The sequence below is a fragment of the Dendrobates tinctorius genome, unplaced genomic scaffold (assembly GCF_039654945.1).
Source record: "Dendrobates tinctorius isolate UK_male_01 unplaced genomic scaffold, ASM3965494v1 ptg000097l, whole genome shotgun sequence".
Lineage (NCBI taxonomy): Eukaryota > Metazoa > Chordata > Amphibia > Anura > Dendrobatidae > Dendrobates > Dendrobates tinctorius.
The window spans coordinates 11879957-11900047 of NW_027361765.1; the positions used below are offsets into that span (position 1 = coordinate 11879957).

Below are 20091 nucleotides of genomic sequence, written 5' to 3' on the forward strand. Positions count from 1 at the left end.
TCCAAAGACCTGCATGCTCTGGTTTGGAGGGGTTGACTTTACTGCCAGATTCCTTTAATAAACAGTTGAGCTCCCTCTGCAACAGCCAGCATCCATGTCAGTACTGATTCTTGTGATTTAAATCTCTAGATGCCATTGTCCATAGCAAAAGCAGAATTTAGATAATTCGTAGAAGGGTGCTGCCTCTTTCACCCCACTTATCCTGTTAGAAACAATCATGGTGTACAATTGTTTGCCAATCTTTGGTGGCCTATTAGGCACAACCATAAGTAGAATCTAAGAGGCCATGTATAAACTGACAGTTTAATAAGCAGCAGTGCATAAATATTACAGTGCATTTTTACCAAATATAAGCCTTCCAGATTTTCAAGTCCTATAGAGGCACAAAATAAAAAAGGCAAAAAAGTAAAAAAAAATTAGTAAAAAATATAAATATAAACAAAGGAAAGCACAAAAAAGTACGATAAAAAAGGAAAAACATAAGTTTTATTACAATGTTCGGAATGAACTGAGCCATAAAATGTTAACTTATTTTAACCCATAAGGTAAATAAAAAATGCTTAAAATGCTGTTTTTTTCTCACACTAACTCAAAATGGAAGAAAAAACGTGATAAAAGTATCATATTTACAGCAAAAAAAGTATAACTGAAAACTTCACCTCATCCCACAACAAACAAGACTTCACACAGGTTTGTTGGCAGAAAAATAGAAACGTTATAACTCTTTTTAGTGTGCAAAACTAGTGAAGCGGAAAAAAAAGCTAGATAAATTTGGTATTGTTGTAATTGTACTAACTCGAATAGTTATGTTGACACAGCATTTTATATACTGCACTATGAGCAGCATAAAAAAACCCAAACAATTACAGAATTGCCTATTTTTTGCTAATTCTGAAAAATTCATGTTCCAAAAATGGTACCAAGAAAACAACTCCTGAATAAAGCAATTTCTGACACAGCTCTGTCGAAGAGAAAAAAAAGTTATAGCTATCAAAATACTATCAAAGAAGAACTTTTTTTTTAATAAAATTGTTTTAGTAAAAACAGGTATTGATGTAATGTTACTGACCATAAGAACAAAGTAATCGTATCACTTATTCTTTATACTGAATAGGACACCTTGGATTCGTGGTGGATACTGCGTCCACTTGTTATATAGAACCACGTGGGACGGCCGCAGGTGCCTCCTTGCAATATTGGTGTCTCCCTTAAAGCCCAGTCACTAAGAGCTCACAGTACAACTAATTGTACATTGATGAAGGTCCTAGACCGAAACGTCTGTATGTATGTACTGCAATTCATTAAAACCACCTTTCTGCATCAGAATCTTTTTGGTGTGTGCCAAGTCTATATAAATTGAAGTTCACGGATTGGGATCCTACTTGTGCACCACCTCCGGTTACCAGGGTTGTGCCAACGGTTTTGTTCTAAAATTGATGAGGGGGGTGGGCTGGAGTAAGATCTGTAAGGAATTACACAGTTCGTCTTGAATTTGATGAACAGGGGTCAACATGCCTTGTCCTGCCTGAGCTTCACCCACTTTGTTTGAGCTGGGTAATTTTGTCCAAACGCCAAGAGTAGCTAAGTTTTTGTGCAGCCTTGCATTTTACAAAAATTTTGTGACTTTTCAGTGTTATTTATAAGTTGATGGTCACACAAGTTTATGGCTTCATGTAAAATAAAGCGCCAATGTAACAAGCTTTGCACCTTGACAGATTTGTATCCCCTGGATGTAACTATTAAAGGTTTCTATTAAATGACAGCAAGCAGTAATCACAAAAACTATGCACAATTTTTGAGAATCTTGCTATTTTTTCCCCGCTAATTTGTAATTATTATCTTTTCATTTTTAAGATCAAGATGGAATTGAGCGCTTCCTCCACCGCAGTCGCTGTAAACTACACTGTCCTCGAGGTTTTTATCCAGAGCGTGACACCTACAGCTGTGATTCTTGTCCACTGAACTGTGACATTTGCTCTAATGCTAATAGTTGTCAGAAATGCAAAAGCAACTACAAGCTTCAACATGGCGAGTGCTATTTAATCCAATGTCTGCCAGGTACTGTATAATACAACTTTTAAACTAAGTAAAGGAATTTTCATCTGCCTGTTCAAGTATCTAAATGTGCTGATTATGAAAAAGAGTCTTGCGTTAAAGACCCACATGAACCTCTGACATCTGCCCATTCACCTTCATTTATTGGCTGTATCTCATTGTCTCCACCTCCCTACACCTAAGTTCCTTAGATGTGCCCACTCTTGCTACTAGCACAATGTGCTTGCCAATGGTAGCAGGAAGCATCTATTCTTTAAGGGCCTCATTGAGACTTCCATGATTTTTTATGTGCACAAAAAAATGGTCCAAGTGTTATCAGTAGAGTTGAGCGAAACGGGTCGAAAAAATTCAAAAGTCGCCGACTTTTGGCAAAGTCGGGTTTCATGAAACGAAACCCGACCCTAGGATGAGGTCGGCCACGAGGTCGGCGACTTACGCGCCAAAGTCGCGTTTCAAAAGTTTGTTTTGCGCTCTTTTTCAGCCAATCAGGATCCACGGACACTGTGGGCAACGTGATGACATAGGCAGGGGTCACCACCATCTTTCAGAAGGGCATGCAAGTGATTGGCTTGCTTTGGTGGGCGTCACAGGGGGTATAAAAGGGCGTGCACGCCGACCGCCATCTTACTTCTGCCGATCTTAGTATAGGGAGAGGTTGCTGCTGATTCTGTAGGGAGAGCGTTAGGCAGGGAAGAAGACAAAAAAACTGCTTCTGCTGCTAGCGATTTGGCCTGCACAACACACAAGTCACTGTGTGTCCAGTGCAAGGGGAGGCTATATTGTGGTGTATCAGTGGTGTTGGTTGTTGGGCTGCCTTTTAAGGCTTCCTGACACGCTGGCATTGCTGTTTACCCACTGCTCCGCAAACTGCTTTTTTAAAAGCAATCCAATCTCCCTTATCCTCTCGTCACTTTGGTCACAGGCAGCTGTGCCATCGAGCGTGTCACATAGCGCTCAGATATCAGTGGGCCGCACACAATCCACAAGTGTCCATTGTCCAAAAGTGTACGCAGAGATTCAAAATCTCCATTATCCTCTCGTCACTTTGGTCACAGGCAGCTGTGCCATCGAGCGTGTCACATAGCGCTCAGATATCAGTGGGCCGCACACAATCCACAAGTGTCCAGTGTCCAAAAGTGTACGCAGAGATTCAAAATCTCCATTATCCTCTCGTCACTTTGGTCACAGGCAGCTGTGCCATCGAGCGTGTCACATAGCGCTCAGATATCAGTGGGCCGCACACAATCCACAAGTGTCCACTGTCCACAAGTGTACGCAGAGATTCAAAATCTCCATTATCCTCTCATCACTTTGGTCACAGGCAGCTGTGCCATCGAGCGTGTCACATAGCGCTCAGATATCAGTGGGCCGCACACAATCCACAAGTGTCCAGTGTCCACAAGTGTACGCAGAGATTCAAAATCTCCATTATCCTCTCGTCACTTTGGTCACAGGCAGCTGTGCCATCGAGCGTGTCACATAGCGCTCAGATATCAGTGGGCCGCACACAATCCACAAGTGTCCACTGTCCACAAGTGTACGCAGAGATTCAAAATCTCCATTATCCTCTCGTCACTTTGGTCACAGGCAGCTGTGCCATCGAGCGTGTCACATAGCAATCAGATATCAGTGGGCCGCACACAATCCACAAGTGTCCAGTGTCCAAAAGTGTACGCAGAGATTCAAAATCTCCATTATCCGCTCGTCACTTTGGTCACAGGCAGCTGTGCCATCGAGCGTGTCACATAGCGCTCAGATATCAGTGGGCCGCACACAATCCACAAGTGTCCACTGTCCACAAGTGTACGCAGAGATTCAAAATCTCCATTATCCTCTCGTCACTTTGGTCACAGGCAGCTGTGCCATCGAGCGTGTCACATAGCAATCAGATATCAGTGGGCCGCACACAATCCACAAGTGTCCAGTGTCCAAAAGTGTACGCAGAGATTCAAAATCTCCATTATCCTCTCGTCACTTTGGTCACAGGCAGCTGTGCCATCGAGCGTGTCACATAGCGCTCAGATATCAGTGGGCCGCACACAATCCACAAGTGTCCACTGTCCACAAGTGTACGCAGAGATTCAAAATCTCCATTATCCTCTCGTCACTTTGGTCACAGGCAGCTGTGCCATCGAGCGTGTCACATAGCAATCAGATATCAGTGGGCCGCACACAATCCACAAGTGTCCAGTGTCCAAAAGTGTACGCAGAGATTCAAAATCTCCATTATCCTCTCGTCACTTTGGTCACAGGCAGCTGTGCCATCGAGCGTGTCACATAGCGCTCAGATATCAGTGGGCCGCACACAATCCACAAGTGTCCACTGTCCAAAAGTGTACGCAGAGATTCAAAATCTCCATTATCCTCTCGTCACTTTGGTCACAGGCAGCTGTGCCATCGAGCGTGTCACATAGCGCTCAGATATCAGTGGGCCGCACACAATCCACAAGTGTCCAGTGTCCAAAAGTGTACGCAGAGATTCAAAATCTCCATTATCCTCTCCTCACTTTGGTCACAGGCAGCTGTGCCATCGAGCGTGTCACATAGCGCTCAGATATTAGTGGGCCGCACACAATCCACAAGTGTCCACTGTCCACAAGTGTACGCAGAGATTCAAAATCTCCATTATCCTCTCGTCACTTTGGTCACAGGCAGCTGTGCCATCGAGCGTGTCACATAGCGCTCAGATATCAGTGGGCCGCACACAATCCACAAGTGTCCACTGTCCACAAGTGTACGCAGAGATTCAAAATCTCCATTATCCTCTCGTCACTTTGGTCACAGGCAGCTGTGCCATCGAGCGTGTCACATAGCGCTCAGATATCAGTGGGCCGCACACAATCCACAAGTGTCCAGTGTCCAAAAGTGTACGCAGAGATTCAAAATCTCCATTATCCTCTCGTCACTTTGGTCACAGGCAGCTGTGCCATCGAGCGTGTCACATAGCGCTCAGATATCAGTGGGCCGCACACAATCCACAAGTGTCCAGTGTCCAAAAGTGTACGCAGAGATTCAAAATCTCCATTATCCTCTCGTCACTTTGGTCACAGGCAGCTGTGCCATCGAGCGTGTCACATAGCGCTCAGATATCAGTGGGCCGCACACAATCCACAAGTGTCCAGTGTCCAAAAGTGTACGCAGAGATTCAAAATCTCCATTATCCTCTCGTCACTTTGGTCACAGGCAGCTGTGCCATCGAGCGTGTCACATAGCGCTCAGATATCAGTGGGCCGCACACAATCCACAAGTGTCCAGTGTCCAAAAGTGTACGCAGAGATTCAAAATCTCCATTATCCTCTCGTCACTTTGGTCACAGGCAGCTGTGCCATCGAGCGTGTCACATAGCGCTCAGATATCAGTGGGCCGCACACAATCCACAAGTGTCCAGTGTCCACAAGTGTACGCAGAGATTCAAAATCTCCATTATCCTCTCGTCACTTTGGTCACAGGCAGCTGTGCCATCGAGCGTGTCACATAGCGCTCAGATATCAGTGGGCCACACACAATCCACAAGTGTCCAGTGTCCAAAAGTGTACGCAGAGATTCAAAATCTCCATTATCCTCTCGTCACTTTGGTCACAGGCAGCTGTGCCATCGAGCGTGTCACATAGCGCTCAGATATCAGTGGGCCGCACACAATCCACAAGTGTCCAATGTCCAAAAGTGTACGCAGAGATTCAAAATCTCCATTATCCTGTCGTCACTTTGGCCACAGGCAGTTGTGCCATCGAGCGTGTCACATAGCGCTCAGATATCAGTGGGCCGCACACAATCCACAAGTGTCCACTGTCCACAAGTGTACGCAGAGATTCAAAATCTCCATTATCCTCTCGTCACTTTGGTCACAGGCAGCTGTGCCATCGAGCGTGTCACATAGCGCTCAGATATCAGTGGGCCGCACACAATCCACAAGTGTCCAGTGTCCAAAAGTGTACGCAGAGATTCAAAATCTCCATTATCCTCTCGTCACTTTGGTCACAGGCAGCTGTGCCATCGAGCGTGTCACATAGCGCTCAGATATCAGTGGGCCGCACACAATCCACAAGTGTCCACTGTCCACAAGTGTACGCAGAGATTCAAAATCTCCATTATCCTCTCGTCACTTTGGTCACAGGCAGCTGTGCCATCGAGCGTGTCACATAGCGCTCAGATATCAGTGGGCCGCACACAATCCACAAGTGTCCACTGTCCACAAGTGTGTGCAGAAATTCTAAAACTCCCCTGTCCTATAGACACCTTGTACCTTGTTTTACATTACTTATATAGTTTGTTGGATTTTGTCTACATTTCTACCAAAAATGAGGAAGGCTGGTGGAAGAGGCCGTGGAATTGGGCGGGGGTTGGCAGCTGGTAATGATGGTGTTGGTGGTGGATCTGATGGTAGTGGCAAGAGCAAAATAGGACCGAATGCAGGAGGTGCTGACCCTGCGTCATCGTCTGGCTACATAAGGACTCGAACGCTTAGTTTTCTAGGAGTTGGCAAATCGCTTTTAAAGGCAGAGCATCAGGAAAAAGTTTTGTCTTACATTGCTGACTCAGCCTCCAGCTCTATCGCCTCCTCTTCTTCAGTTGTAAAAAGTAAAAGCACTGAGTCGTCATTGGAGGCTCATGTTCATGAACCACACCTTTCCTTGTGTCCTTCACCCCAACCAAGATTGAAGGATGACGCAGGCCATACTACTGATTACTCCATGGAGCTGTTTTCACATACCATGCCTGGATTATCAAGTCAAATGGTGAATTACCCAGGCCAAGATGAATCTGACATGGAGTGCACTGATGCACAGCCGCTGATGGATGATTCTGCTGGTACATTCACTCAGAGCACTACATTGTCCTCGCAGTGTACAGAGCCAGATTTTGACCCTGATGAGACTCAGGTGCCCCTTCCCGCACACTATACCACCATACACGGTGACACAGAGAAAGGTGCACATGACATAGAAGAGGAGGTGATGGATGACCCAGTTGTTGACCCAGATTGGCATCCATTGGGGGAAGAGGGTGCTGCTTCCAATAGCTCAGATGAGGAGCATCCACAGCAGACATCGACATCGCAACAGCTGTTATCTGGCAGGCCTGGAGCACTCCAAAGACAGGTTCCAAACATCAAAAGAGTTGCTGGACAGCTTGTCCAGAGGGTCAAAAGATCACAGCGTGCTAGGCCGCAAAATGTCTGCCAAAGTAGGAAGAGTGCAGTGTGGCACTTTTTTGAACAAAATCCTCATGATCAGGCCAAGGTTATCTGTAAGAAGTGCGCAAAGACCTTTAGCCGAGGGAAAAATCTGAAAAATTTGAATACCAGTTGCATGCTTAGACATTTAACCAGCATGCACTTGCAAGCGTGGACACAACACCAAACCTCAAGTGCCACATGTGCAACTGATCACAACGAAGGTAGTCAGCAACGCTACATTGTTTCCCCCACTGTAAGCCCACCGGTTAGCACAGCAGCAAATGTTGAGGTGTCGTTGCAAGGCCACAGCAGTCAGGGAATTCCACTGTTATATCAACGAAAGACTGATTCTAGGCCATCAGAAAGAACAACAACTCCATCACCATCATCAACCCTCTCTCAGTCCGCCCTGTCCACCGCTACTTCCACCATATGCAGCTCTCAAGTCCAGCTCACCCTCCCAGACACTATGAGTAGGTCAAGAAAGTACTCAGTCTCTCATCCGCGTACACTGGGTTTGAACGCCCACATTGCCAAACTAATCTCGTTTGAGATGATGCCCTTTCGGTTGGTGGAAAGCACAGCTTTCCGCGAACTCATGGCCTATGCAGTACCACGCTATGACCTACCCAGTCGCCACTTCTTCTCTCGCAAAGCCATCCCAGCCCTCCACCATCATGTGAAAGACCGCATTGTCCATGCACTCAAGCAGTCAGTGAGCGGAAAGGTGCACCTCACAACTGATGCATGGTCCAGTCGGCATGGCCAGGGCCGTTACGTGTCCATCACTGCGCACTGGGTTAATGTGGTGGATGCAGGGTCCACAGGGGACAGCGGTGGTGGGACAGTGCTGCCTAGCCCACGGTATAGGAAACAGTTGGCTGTAGGCGTTCGACCCTCCTCCTCCTCCTCCTCCTCCTCCAGAAGCGACAGCTCGTCCACAGAGCGCAGTCGTACGAGCACTCCATCTGCAGCTGCCACTGTTGCACACGATGTGTCCCCCTATCGAGCAGCTAGTGGAAAGCGTCAGCAGGCTGTGTTGCAGATGATGTGTTTGGGCGACAGACACACCGCCGAGGTGCTGGCCGAGTACTTGAAGCGACAAACTGAGTCATGGCTGGGCAGTGTACATCTTGAGGCAGGCAAGGTAGTTAGTGATAACGGCCGTAATTTTGTGGCAGCCATAGCCCTTTCAAAACTCAGCCACATACCTTGCTTGGCTCACACCTTGAACCTGGTGGTGCAGTGCTTCCTCAAAAATTATCCGGAGTTAACAGCCCTGCTCCAGAAGGTGCGAAGACTGTGCGCGCACATCCGCCGGTCGCCTGTACACTCCGTTCGTATGCAGAAGCTGCAGCGATTGCTCCACCTTCCCAACCACCGCCTCATTATCGACATTGCAACAAGGTGGAACTCCACCCTGCACATGGTGGAGCGGCTGTGCGAGCAGAGGCAGGCCATAATGCATTTGTGGGAGGATACACGGCCAGGCACTTTGAGAGCAGACATGGAGTTGACAGGCGTGCAGTGGTCGAAGCTGAAAGACCTTTGTAAAGTCCTTCAGTGTTTTGAGGAATGCACACGGCTGGTAAGCGCAGACGACGCCAACCTAAGCATGAGCATCCCACTTATGCGTCTGCTCATGCAAACTTTGACGCACCTTAAGGAGCAGGCGTCTGCAGCCAATGTTGATGAGGAGGAAGAGGAGGAGGGAATCCTTGATGACATTCAGCCATTGTCTGCTCAGGGACCTCTCCTGGACGAGGTGGAGGAAGAAGAGGAGGAGGAGGAGGAGGATGATGGGGATGATTACTTAGGGGAGGAGGATGCATCTCGTGGGGCAAGTGAAAATATTGGCGTGGCAAGGTCTGGTACAGGGTTTGTGCGTGACTGGAGGGATGTGGATTTGCCAGAAAGTGCTCCTCCACCCAGCACTCGCAGTGCATCATTGACACCGGGAACATTGGCCCACATGTCAGATTATGCCTTGCGGATCCTAAAAAGGGACCCCCGCATTGCCAAAATGATGAACGATGACGACTACTGGTTGGCCAGCATCCTGGATCCACGTTATAAAGGCAAATTACAAAACATCATGCCACAGGAGAACCTTGACCTAATATTGGCTAATAAACAAGCAACTCTGGTAAATCGGTTGCTTGAGGCATTCCCAGCACACAGCAGCGGTGATGGTTCTCACACGAGCCGTACGGACCGGGGGCAGCTTGGCAGAGGTGTTCGTGGTGCACACAGCAGAAGTGGCGTTGGAGACAGGGGTTTCATGACAATGTTGTGGACTGATTTTTCAAATACCGCTCACACAACTGGTAATACTGCATCGATGGAAAGTGACAGGAGACAGCAGTTGTCAACTATGGTTACAAACTACTTTTCCTCCCATATCGATGTTCTCCCACACAGGTCATTCCCCTTTGACTATTGGGCCGCTAAACTGGACACCTGGCCTGAATTGGCACAATATGCCTTACAGGAGCTCGCTTGCCCAGCTGCAAGTGTGCTATCGGAAAGAGTCTTCAGTGCAGCTGGATCAATCCTGACAGAAAAAAGGACCCGTCTGTCAACCCAAAATGTGGATGATCTAACCTTCATTAAAATGAACCACGCATGGGTTTCCAAGGATTTCGTCCCACCTTCCCCTGATGACACATAGGGTGACAGAAAAATGGCTTGCTTTGGTCCACCTCTTCCTGGTACTTCACCTATTTCGCCTTTTGCATCAGCTGAATGTCCAACATCAACATATGCCACTTTCTAAAACTCCCTAACTGTGCTGCCTCCCCCCCCATGGCCGGGGTCACCACCTACCGCACGACACCGTGCGAGTGCCGTTGCCCTGGACAGGTGGGTAGGCCGACTCTTGGGCGCGGGCACTGGCACAGGGTCCCTCATAGTGCAATCAAGTGTCTCTGACGGTGGTGGTGCACACCCGCCGTCAGACACACCGCTGTACTATGAGGGGCCCAGTGCCAGTACCGACGCCCACGAGTGGGCCCCCCTTGCTTGGCCAGGGCCCCAGCATTTGCAATCTTTACCTCTCCCTGCTCCTCCGCTGTGTAATCTGGGCCGTCAAATCCATACTGTGCCTGACACCGTCTGAGCCTGCCTCCTGAGACATATATTTTGAATGTGTACGCTATCCATACATGTTATCCAGGGTTACGGTACCCTTTCTAACCTTTGTGCAATGACGTGCAATCCATACTGGGCCTAACACTGTCTGAGCCTGCCTCATGCTGTATAGACATACATTTTGAATGTGTACGCTATCCATACATGTTATCCGGGGATACGGTACCCCTTCTAACCTTTGTGCAATGACGTGCAATCCATACTGGGCCTAACACCGTCTGAGCCTGCCTCATGCTGTATAGACATATATGTTGAATGTGTACACTATCCATACATGTTATCCGGGGATACGGTACCCCTTCTAACCTTTGTGCAATGACGTGCAATCCATACTGGGCCTAACACCGTCTGAGCCTGCCTCATGCTGTATAGACATATATTTTGAATGTGTACGCTATCCATACATGTTATCCGGGGATACGGTACCCCTTCTAACCTTTGTGCAATGACGTGCAATCCATACTGGGCCTAACACCGTCTGAGCCTGCCTCATGCTGTATAGACATATATTTTGAATGTGTACGCTATCCATACATGTTATCCGGGGATACGGTACCCCTTCTAACCTTTGTGCAATGACGTGAAATCCATACTGGGCCTAACACCGTCTGAGCCTGCCTCATGCTGTATAGACATATATTTTGAATGTGTACGCTATCCATACATGTTATCCAGGGATACGGTACCCTTTCTAACCTTTGTGCTATCACGTGCAATCCATACTGGGCCTAACACCGTCTGAGGCCTGCCTCATGCTGTATAGACATATATTTTGAATGTGTACGCTATCCATACATGTTATCCGGGGATACGGTACCCCTTCTAACCTTTGTGCAATGACGTGCAATCCATACTGGGCCTAACACCGTCTGAGCCTGCCTCATGCTGTATAGACATATATTTTGAATGTGTACGCTATCCATACATGTTATCCGGGGATACGGTACCCCTTCTAACCTTTGTGCAATGACGTGCAATCCATACTGGGCCTAACACCGTCTGAGCCTGCCTCATGCTGTATAGACATATATTTTGAATGTGTACGCTATCCATACATGTTATCCGGGGATACGGTACCCCTTCTAACCTTTGTGCAATGACGTGCAATCCATACTGGGCCTAACACCGTCTGAGCCTGCCTCATGCTGTATAGACATATATTTTGAATGTGTACGCTATCCATACATGTTATCCGGGGATACGGTACCCCTTCTAACCTTTGTGCAATGACGTGAAATCCATACTGGGCCTAACACCGTCTGAGCCTGCCTCATGCTGTATAGACATATATTTTGAATGTGTACGCTATCCATACATGTTATCCAGGGATACGGTACCCTTTCTAACCTTTGTGCAATGACGTGCAATCCATACTGGGCCTAACACCGTCTGAGCCTGCCTCATGCTGTATAGACATATATTTTGAATGTGTACGCTATCCATACATGTTATCCGGGGATACGGTACCCCTTCTAACCTTTGTGCAATGACGTGCAATCCATACTGGGCCTAACACCGTCTGAGCCTGCCTCATGCTGTATAGACATATATTTTGAATGTGTACGCTATCCATACATGTTATCCGGGGATACGGTACCCCTTCTAACCTTTGTGCAATGACGTGCAATCCATACTGGGCCTAACACCGTCTGAGCCTGCCTCATGCTGTATAGACATATATTTTGAATGTGTACGCTATCCATACATGTTATCCGGGGATACGGTACCCCTTCTAACCTTTGTGCAATGACGTGCAATCCATACTGGGCCTAACACCGTCTGAGCCTGCCTCATGCTGTATAGACATATATTTTGAATGTGTACGCTATCCATACATGTTATCCGGGGATACGGTACCCCTTCTAACCTTTGTGCAATGACGTGCAATCCATACTGGGCCTAACACCGTCTGAGCCTGCCTCATGCTGTATAGACATATATTTTGAATGTGTACGCTATCCATACATGTTATCCGGGGATACGGTACCCCTTCTAACCTTTGTGCAATGACGTGCAATCCATACTGGGCCTAACACCGTCTGAGCCTGCCTCATGCTGTATAGACATATATTTTGAATGTGTACGCTATCCATACATGTTATCCAGGGATACGGTACCCTTTCTAACCTTTGTGCAATCACGTGCAATCCATACTGGGCCTAACACCGTCTGAGCCTGCCTCATGCTGTATAGACATATATTTTGAATGTGTACGCTATCCATACATGTTATCCGGGGATACGGTACCCCTTCTAACCTTTGTGCAATGACGTGCAATCCATACTGGGCCTAACACCGTCTGAGCCTGCCTCATGCTGTATAGACATATATTTTGAATGTGTACGCTATCCATACATGTTATCCGGGGATACGGTACCCCTTCTAACCTTTGTGCAATGACGTGCAATCCATACTGGGCCTAACACCGTCTGAGCCTGCCTCATGCTGTATAGACATATATTTTGAATGTGTACGCTATCCATACATGTTATCCGGGGATACGGTACCCCTTCTAACCTTTGTGCAATGACGTGCAATCCATACTGGGCCTAACACCGTCTGAGCCTGCCTCATGCTGTATAGACATATATTTTGAATGTGTACGCTATCCATACATGTTATCCGGGGATACGGTACCCCTTCTAACCTTTGTGCAATGACGTGCAATCCATACTGGGCCTAACACCGTCTGAGCCTGCCTCATGCTGTATAGACATATATTTTGAATGTGTACGCTATCCATACATGTTATCCGGGGATACGGTACCCCTTCTAACCTTTGTGCAATGACGTGCAATCCATACTGGGCCTAACACCGTCTGAGCCTGCCTCATGCTGTATAGACATATATTTTGAATGTGTACGCTATCCATACATGTTATCCGGGGATACGGTACCCCTTCTAACCTTTGTGCAATGACGTGCAATCCATACTGGGCCTAACACCGTCTGAGCCTGCCTCATGCTGTATAGACATATATTTTGAATGTGTACGCTATCCATACATGTTATCCGGGGATACGGTACCCCTTCTAACCTTTGTGCAATGACGTGCAATCCATACTGGGCCTAACACCGTCTGAGCCTGCCTCATGCTGTATAGACATATATTTTGAATGTGTACGCTATCCATACATGTTATCCAGGGATACGGTACCCTTTCTAACCTTTGTGCAATCACGTGCAATCCATACTGGGCGTGAGAACGGCTGGCGAGCTGTTAAGCAAGCTACAGCACCTGTCCAGACAAGTACAGGGATTCCCTAGCGAGGAGACTTATTTGATTGTTTTCTATGTTGGGACAGCAATTTTTGGGGAGCACTATACTCTGGAGAATGATAGATGGGGCCCACCATACACTGGAACATTCCAAAGGTGGACATCAGACACTGGAGCAGCATTTACAGGGCCCATTATACACTAGAGCATTAGAAATGGGGCCCATTATGTTTGGAGCATTATTTGGGCCCATAAGACAGTGGAGCTTCATCCATGGGGACCAACATATACTGTAGCATTATGTGGAGCTCATCATATACTGTTTCAAACATTATATGGGACCAATGATTTTGTATGGAGAAATAGATGGGCCTCGTCATGAGATGTAAAAAGTGAGGTATTTTTCATTGTACTATACCGCTATTTCTCTGCCGTATCGGAGCATGATGAGTTGTGGTATGTGTTAAAGGGGCACTCTTTCGCCCAGGGCACATGAAAACCTGCAGCCAGCCCTCCCCCCCCACAAATTTAGCCAAATAACCCCCATTTTTCAGTGCGTAACTTGTATTATGAAGTTAATTAAGGTTGACAAGCTTAAGTAAGAAGAATTGATGCTTTTGGCATTCAAATGGGCACTGTAGGTGTGTTTCCTGTCCTCCTCTCACTGCCGACTTTTATTCCCCATTGACTTACATTGGGTTTCGTGTTTCGGGACGACACCGACTTTTCCCTATAATCGGACGATCTTGCTCGACCCGACTTTTGGAAAAGTCGGGTTTCACGAAACGAAACGCGACCCTAAAAAACCAAAAGTCGCTCAACTCTAGTTATCAGTATTTTGAAACCGAGTTTCATCAGTGTTTGGTCAGTGTGTCAGTTTTTTTTTCATCAGTGATTTGTCCATGTGTCAGTTTTCACATTAGGTGTTTCATCAATGATTATCATGTATGGATAAATATATGACAAACTATCTCCTATCTATTACAATGTTAAACCCGGACAACATATAGACTGGCTAGGTAAAAATAAAGTTAGGAACATAGCTGAGGTCAGGAGACAATAGCAATACAGTACACCTGCACAATAACAGATTGGAGCCAGGAAAGGTGACGTCAGTACCGCAGCCAATGTCAAACACCGGGACCAGTGGTAGAGAATCCTTGGTGGACAAGGGGAAGGTTAGTGAAGTGCATTTTGATATTTTTTAACCAATGCAGATCATTGTCTGAAAGGGAGCAACACCTTTAATCAAAGTATGGTTGAGCAATGGAGAGAGAGAGAGCCGCATCATGCGGCCATGTCTAGAAAGTTGCAGTTCAACACTGATGTAATCTGTGTGCTGTCTGTGGTTTTGATAGACTCATAGACTTGTACTGGTACTTTTCATCCATGAAGATGATGAAGAGCGAACATGTCTCAATGATTTTTGCATGGACAAGCAAAAATAGCAAAAATATGTAAACAGTCCCATAGACTATAATGCGTACAAGTTCTATCTGGGAAAATCACAGAAAGAACACGTGCTTGAAAAACTGACTTGTCAATGAAGCTGAAAAGATAATAGTCCAATAGGTGAGATGCACTGTATTTTTCAAGCTTCAGTTGAAGGGACTAGCAGGACCAGAACCCCCTAATGATCAAGCAGAGCCCTCATAAATCATGCAGCCTTATTTTTCAGTTCTTATGCTAACGGTCATCTCTCTTGTCATATATGGATATAATGCCAGCCCAATGTCAAACCTGTGGAATCCTTTCCTGCACTTACTAGAATGACAGAAGGCCGAGTCATCTGCTACAGTACACATGGTTGGGTTGTATTATCACACGTGGATACTATGGGAGAATCCAAAGTGCTAGAGAAGGATTGTGGTGCAGGAAGCAGTGAATTACTAGATAGTGAGTGCTTCATTGTGAGAAAAAGAACATGTGTTAATGATATTAATATAAAGTGTAGAATTCTGGGTGTCTTGTTAACCTTCTGTTGTGAATTCTCTCTCTGGCTTCCCTCTGGTAATTACTGGAGGTAGTGGAGCTGATCTGATTGACAGAGGCTTGACACCTGATAATGAGGAAGACGATTGGAGATCCAGGGTTTCTGACTGGGATTTAAGACAGCTGACTCCCTCTATCCCTGCTGGTGATTTTCTTCTTCTTGCCTCCTGAGGTCTGATGTCTCCTGCTTTTTCCCTGCATGTTCAGCTAAGTGGTTCATCTGCTACTCTGTTTGCATTTGATCTGGTTTTGTTAATCTCTGCTTGTTGCGGGTCAGCTAGCTCCGGCTGGGGCTGTGCTGAATCACCGCCCATATGTTACTGCATGTGCCAGTTTGTTTTGTCCCCTTTTATATTGGTCTCTTTTTGCTTTGCTTTCAGAATTTACCAGAGTGCTGATTAGTGGGGGCGAAGTCGTGCGACTTCAGTGTTTTTGTGCATCAAACGTGTTGGAATTTTTTGCAGTGTTTTTGCGTGATTGCAGACAGTGTCTTTCCTTTCCTGTCTAGTCAGTGTGGCCCCCATCATTTGCTCAGTCTATTTTCTGCCTGCGTTTGTGTTTTCATCTTATCTCACCGACAATATATGTTTGGGGGCTCTCTGTTCCTTTGGGATCTGCTCCGGGGCAGTTTAGATTTCCACTTTCTTGCTTTAGGCTTAGTTAGCTCTCTGGCTGTGCTGAGGCATCTAGGATCATCGTAGGTATGCTCCACGGCTACTGCTAGTTGTGTGGACAGGATCAGGGGTCTGCATCCGCTTAGTAACCAACCTCTCTGGTTCTGTGGCTTAGCCTGGACCTGCTATCCTCCTCGGTGACCCATTCATAACACCTTCCCATTGACTTGCATTTGTAAAATATAGAGTGCCTTCAGAGTGGAAAACAACTGAAGAATGGTCAGGTCACTTCTTTTAACTATAAAGATTAAGAGCTAGCATAGCTCGAAACGCGTTGACCGTTATCATGTATTATTAAATTTTTCTTTTTCATGTTTTAATCTACTAATAAATGTGAAGTTTTATGACTTTTGTGGTTGCTGGATTCTCCCATTTTTTTCATGGTTCATTCACTCAGGAAACCAGCCTGAAGCCTCAAGGCAGCGCACCGCTATTCTAGGAATTTCTCAACCCGGTGAGCTTATGGTTGCTCCGATATATTTTTCCACTTCTTTTAACTGCTTGCGTTTTCGCAAACATGAAGCCGTTAAAGGTCACTCAAAAGTCTGAACATAAGAACAGCAAGTTTTTTCAATATATAAATGTAACGTAGTAACACAGTTACATAGTTATTAAGGTTGAAGGAAGACTTTAAGTCCATCTAGTTCAACCCATATCCTATCCTAACTTGCCCTAACATGTTGATCCAGAGGAAGGCAAAAAAAACCCATGTGGCAAACAATAAGCTTCACATTGGGGAAAAATATTCCTTCCCGACTCCACATACGGCAATCAGACTAGCTCCCTGGATCAACGCAATATTAAGGAAACTAGTGTATATACCCTGTATAGTGTTGAGCGATACCGTTCGATACCCAAAAATATCGTATCGGATGGTATCGCCCGATACGAAAAAAATATCGGGTATCGCCGATTCCGATACCGGAAGTCCCATTCAAGTCAATGGGACTTCCGGTATCGGAATTAAAAAAAGCCCTTTATTTCCTTGTTGGCTAATTCTACATAACTGAAAACAAATAAGAATCATGTAGAATGTATTGTGGGAGGTGGAGGAGACATTCAAAGCATAGTGGTTTATTCAAATCACATGGCATAGCATTAATTCCAATTTTTTTTTTCAAGACGTTCGGAGTTAAAAAGATATTGACTATGTTAACCTTTTATATATTTAGTCAGATATGTATGTTTCACAACTTCCATGCTCTTCACCTATGTTAACCTTTTTTATATTTAGTCAGATATGTACAGTCATATGTAAAAGTTTGGGCACCCCTATTAATGTTAACCTTTTTTCTTTATAACAATTTTGGTTTTTGCAACAGGTATTTCAGTTTCATATATCTAATTACTGATGGACTCAGTTATATTTCTGGATTCAAATGAGGTTTATTGTACTAACAGAAAATGTGCAATCTGCATTTAAACAAAATTTGACCGGTGCAAAAGTATGGGCACCCTTATCATTTTCTTGATTTGAACACTCCTAACTACTTTTTACTGACTTCCTGAAGCACTAAATTGATTTTGTAACCTCATTGAGCTTTGAACTTCATAGCCAGGTGTATCAAATCATGAGAAAGGTATTTAAAGTGGCCACTTGCAAATAGTTCTATTTGATTCTCCTATGAAGAGTGGCATCATGGGATCCTCAAAACAACTCTCAAATGATCTGAAAACAAAGATTATTCAACATAGCTTTTCAAGGGAAGGATACAAAAAGTTGTCTCAGAGATTTAACCTGTCAGTTTCCACTGTGAGGAACATAGCAAGGAAATGGAAGAACACAGGTACAGTTCTTGTTAAGCCCAGAAGTGGCAGGCCAAGAAAAATATCAGAAAGGCAGAGAAGAAGAATGGTGAGAACAGTCAAGGACAATCCACAGACCACCTCCAAAGACCTGCAGCATCATCTTGCTGCAGATGGTGTCACTGTGCATCGGTCAACAATACAGCACACTTTGCACAAGGAGAAGCTGTATGGGAGAGTGATGCGAAAGAAGCCGTTTCTGCAAGCATGCCACAAACAGAGTCGCCTGAGGTATGCAAAAGCACATTTGGACAAGCCAGTTACATTTTGGAAGAAGGTCCTGTGAACTGATGAAACAAAGATTGAGTTGTTTGGTCAAACAAAACGGCGTTATGCATGCGCTGTATTGTTGACCGATGCACAGTGACACCATCTGCAGCAAGATGATGCTGCAGGCCTTTGGAGGTGGTCTGTGGATTGTCCTTGACTGTTCTCACCATTCTTCTTCTCTGCCTTTCTGATATTTTTCTTGGCCTGCCACTTCTGGGCTTAACAAGAACTGTACCTGTGTTCTTCCATTTCCTTACTATGTTCCTCACAGTGGAAACTGACAGGTTAAATCTCTGAGACAACTTTTTGTATCCTTCCCCTGAAAAGCTATGTTGAATAATCTTTGTTTTCAGATCATTTGAGAGTTGTTTTGAGGATCCCATGATGCCACTCTTCATAGGAGAATCAAATAGGAGAACTACTTGCAAGTGGCCACTTTAAATACCTTTTCTCATGATTTGATACACCTGGCTATGAAGTTCAAAGCTCAATGAGGTTACAAAACCAATTTAGTGCTTCAGGAAGTCAGTAAAAAGTAGTTAGGAGTGTTCAAATCAAGAAAATGATAAGGGTGCCCATACATTTGCACCGGTCAAATTTTGTTTAAATGCAGATTGCACATTTTCTGTTAGTACAATAAACCTCATTTGAATCCAGAAATATAACTGAGTCCATCAGTTATTAGATATATGAAACTGAAATACCTGTTGCAAAAACCAAAATTGTTATAAAGAAAAAAGGTTAACATTAATAGGGGTGCCCAAACTTTTACATATGACTGTATGTTTCACAACTTCCATGCTCTTCACCTTCTTTTGTACTTCTCCCACACTTTCTCCTTCATGATCCGCAGCAGTAGCATTTTTTTCATCAACTTTTTCTTCACCTTATTCATCTTCTTCTTCTTCACCTTCTTCCCATTATTTTTTTTTTCCATTCTTCATATTCTTCTTATTCAGCTATTATTAATTTTCATATGCTATTTCTTCATCTTCTTCCTATTCTTCTTTTTCTTCATTTTCTTATATTGACAGGCATTCCTGTAGTACTTATCTATAAAAGTTATAAGATTACACCTTACGTTCTGCCTGTCACAAAAGATTTACAACAGGATTTGTCCGCGTTCAGTTTGGCCTGCAGCAGCAGGCATTTTCCAGGGGCACCACGAGGAGGAACGGACTCACCCCCATTTACTGCTTAGTCTTCTTCTGCTTATAATTTTGATTTCTTCTATGCTGATTTTTTGTCTTATGCTTAATGTTCTTCTGCTTTCTGTTCTTCTGCTTTTGCTTCTTCTGCATCTTGTTCTTCTGTCTTTTGTTCTGTATCTTGGTGGTTGTCTTCATGCGAGAACCAGCTGACAGTACTGGAACCCGTAGTGGCAGCAGAAGGAACAATAGCCAATGGCACTACTGAGGAACAGCTGACGGTGCTGGACCCCGGTTACTATGCAGGAGGTACCTGTGCTAGAAACCACTACCAAGGACCAGCTGACGGTGCTGGACCTCGGATACCGAGATGGAGGCACCTAGGCCAAAGGCTCTGGCGAGAACCAGCAGACAGTGCTGGCACCCGGATGGGTAGCAGAAGGAACAAGAGCCAATGGCACTACCGAGGACCAACTGACTGTGCTGGACCACGGTTACTAAGCAGAAGGTACCTGTGCTAAAAAGCACTACCAAGGACCAGCTGATGGTGCTGGACCTCGGATACCGAGATGGAGGCACCTAGGCCAAAGGCTGTGGCGAG

The 20091-nt window shown here is 45.4% G+C and overlaps 1 protein-coding gene across 1 annotated transcript in view; it reads left to right on the top strand.

Annotated features, from left to right (window-relative positions):
* The window catches only part of LOC141098915 (cysteine repeat modular protein 2-like), a 408915-nt gene that overhangs the window by 21640 nt on the left and 367184 nt on the right, over window positions 1–20091 (top strand). The window contains exon 2 of the mRNA XM_073586906.1: window positions 1855–2058. Within this exon, the coding sequence (XP_073443007.1) occupies window positions 1855–2058 (204 nt within the window). The remainder of the gene's footprint in view (window positions 1–1854; window positions 2059–20091) is intronic.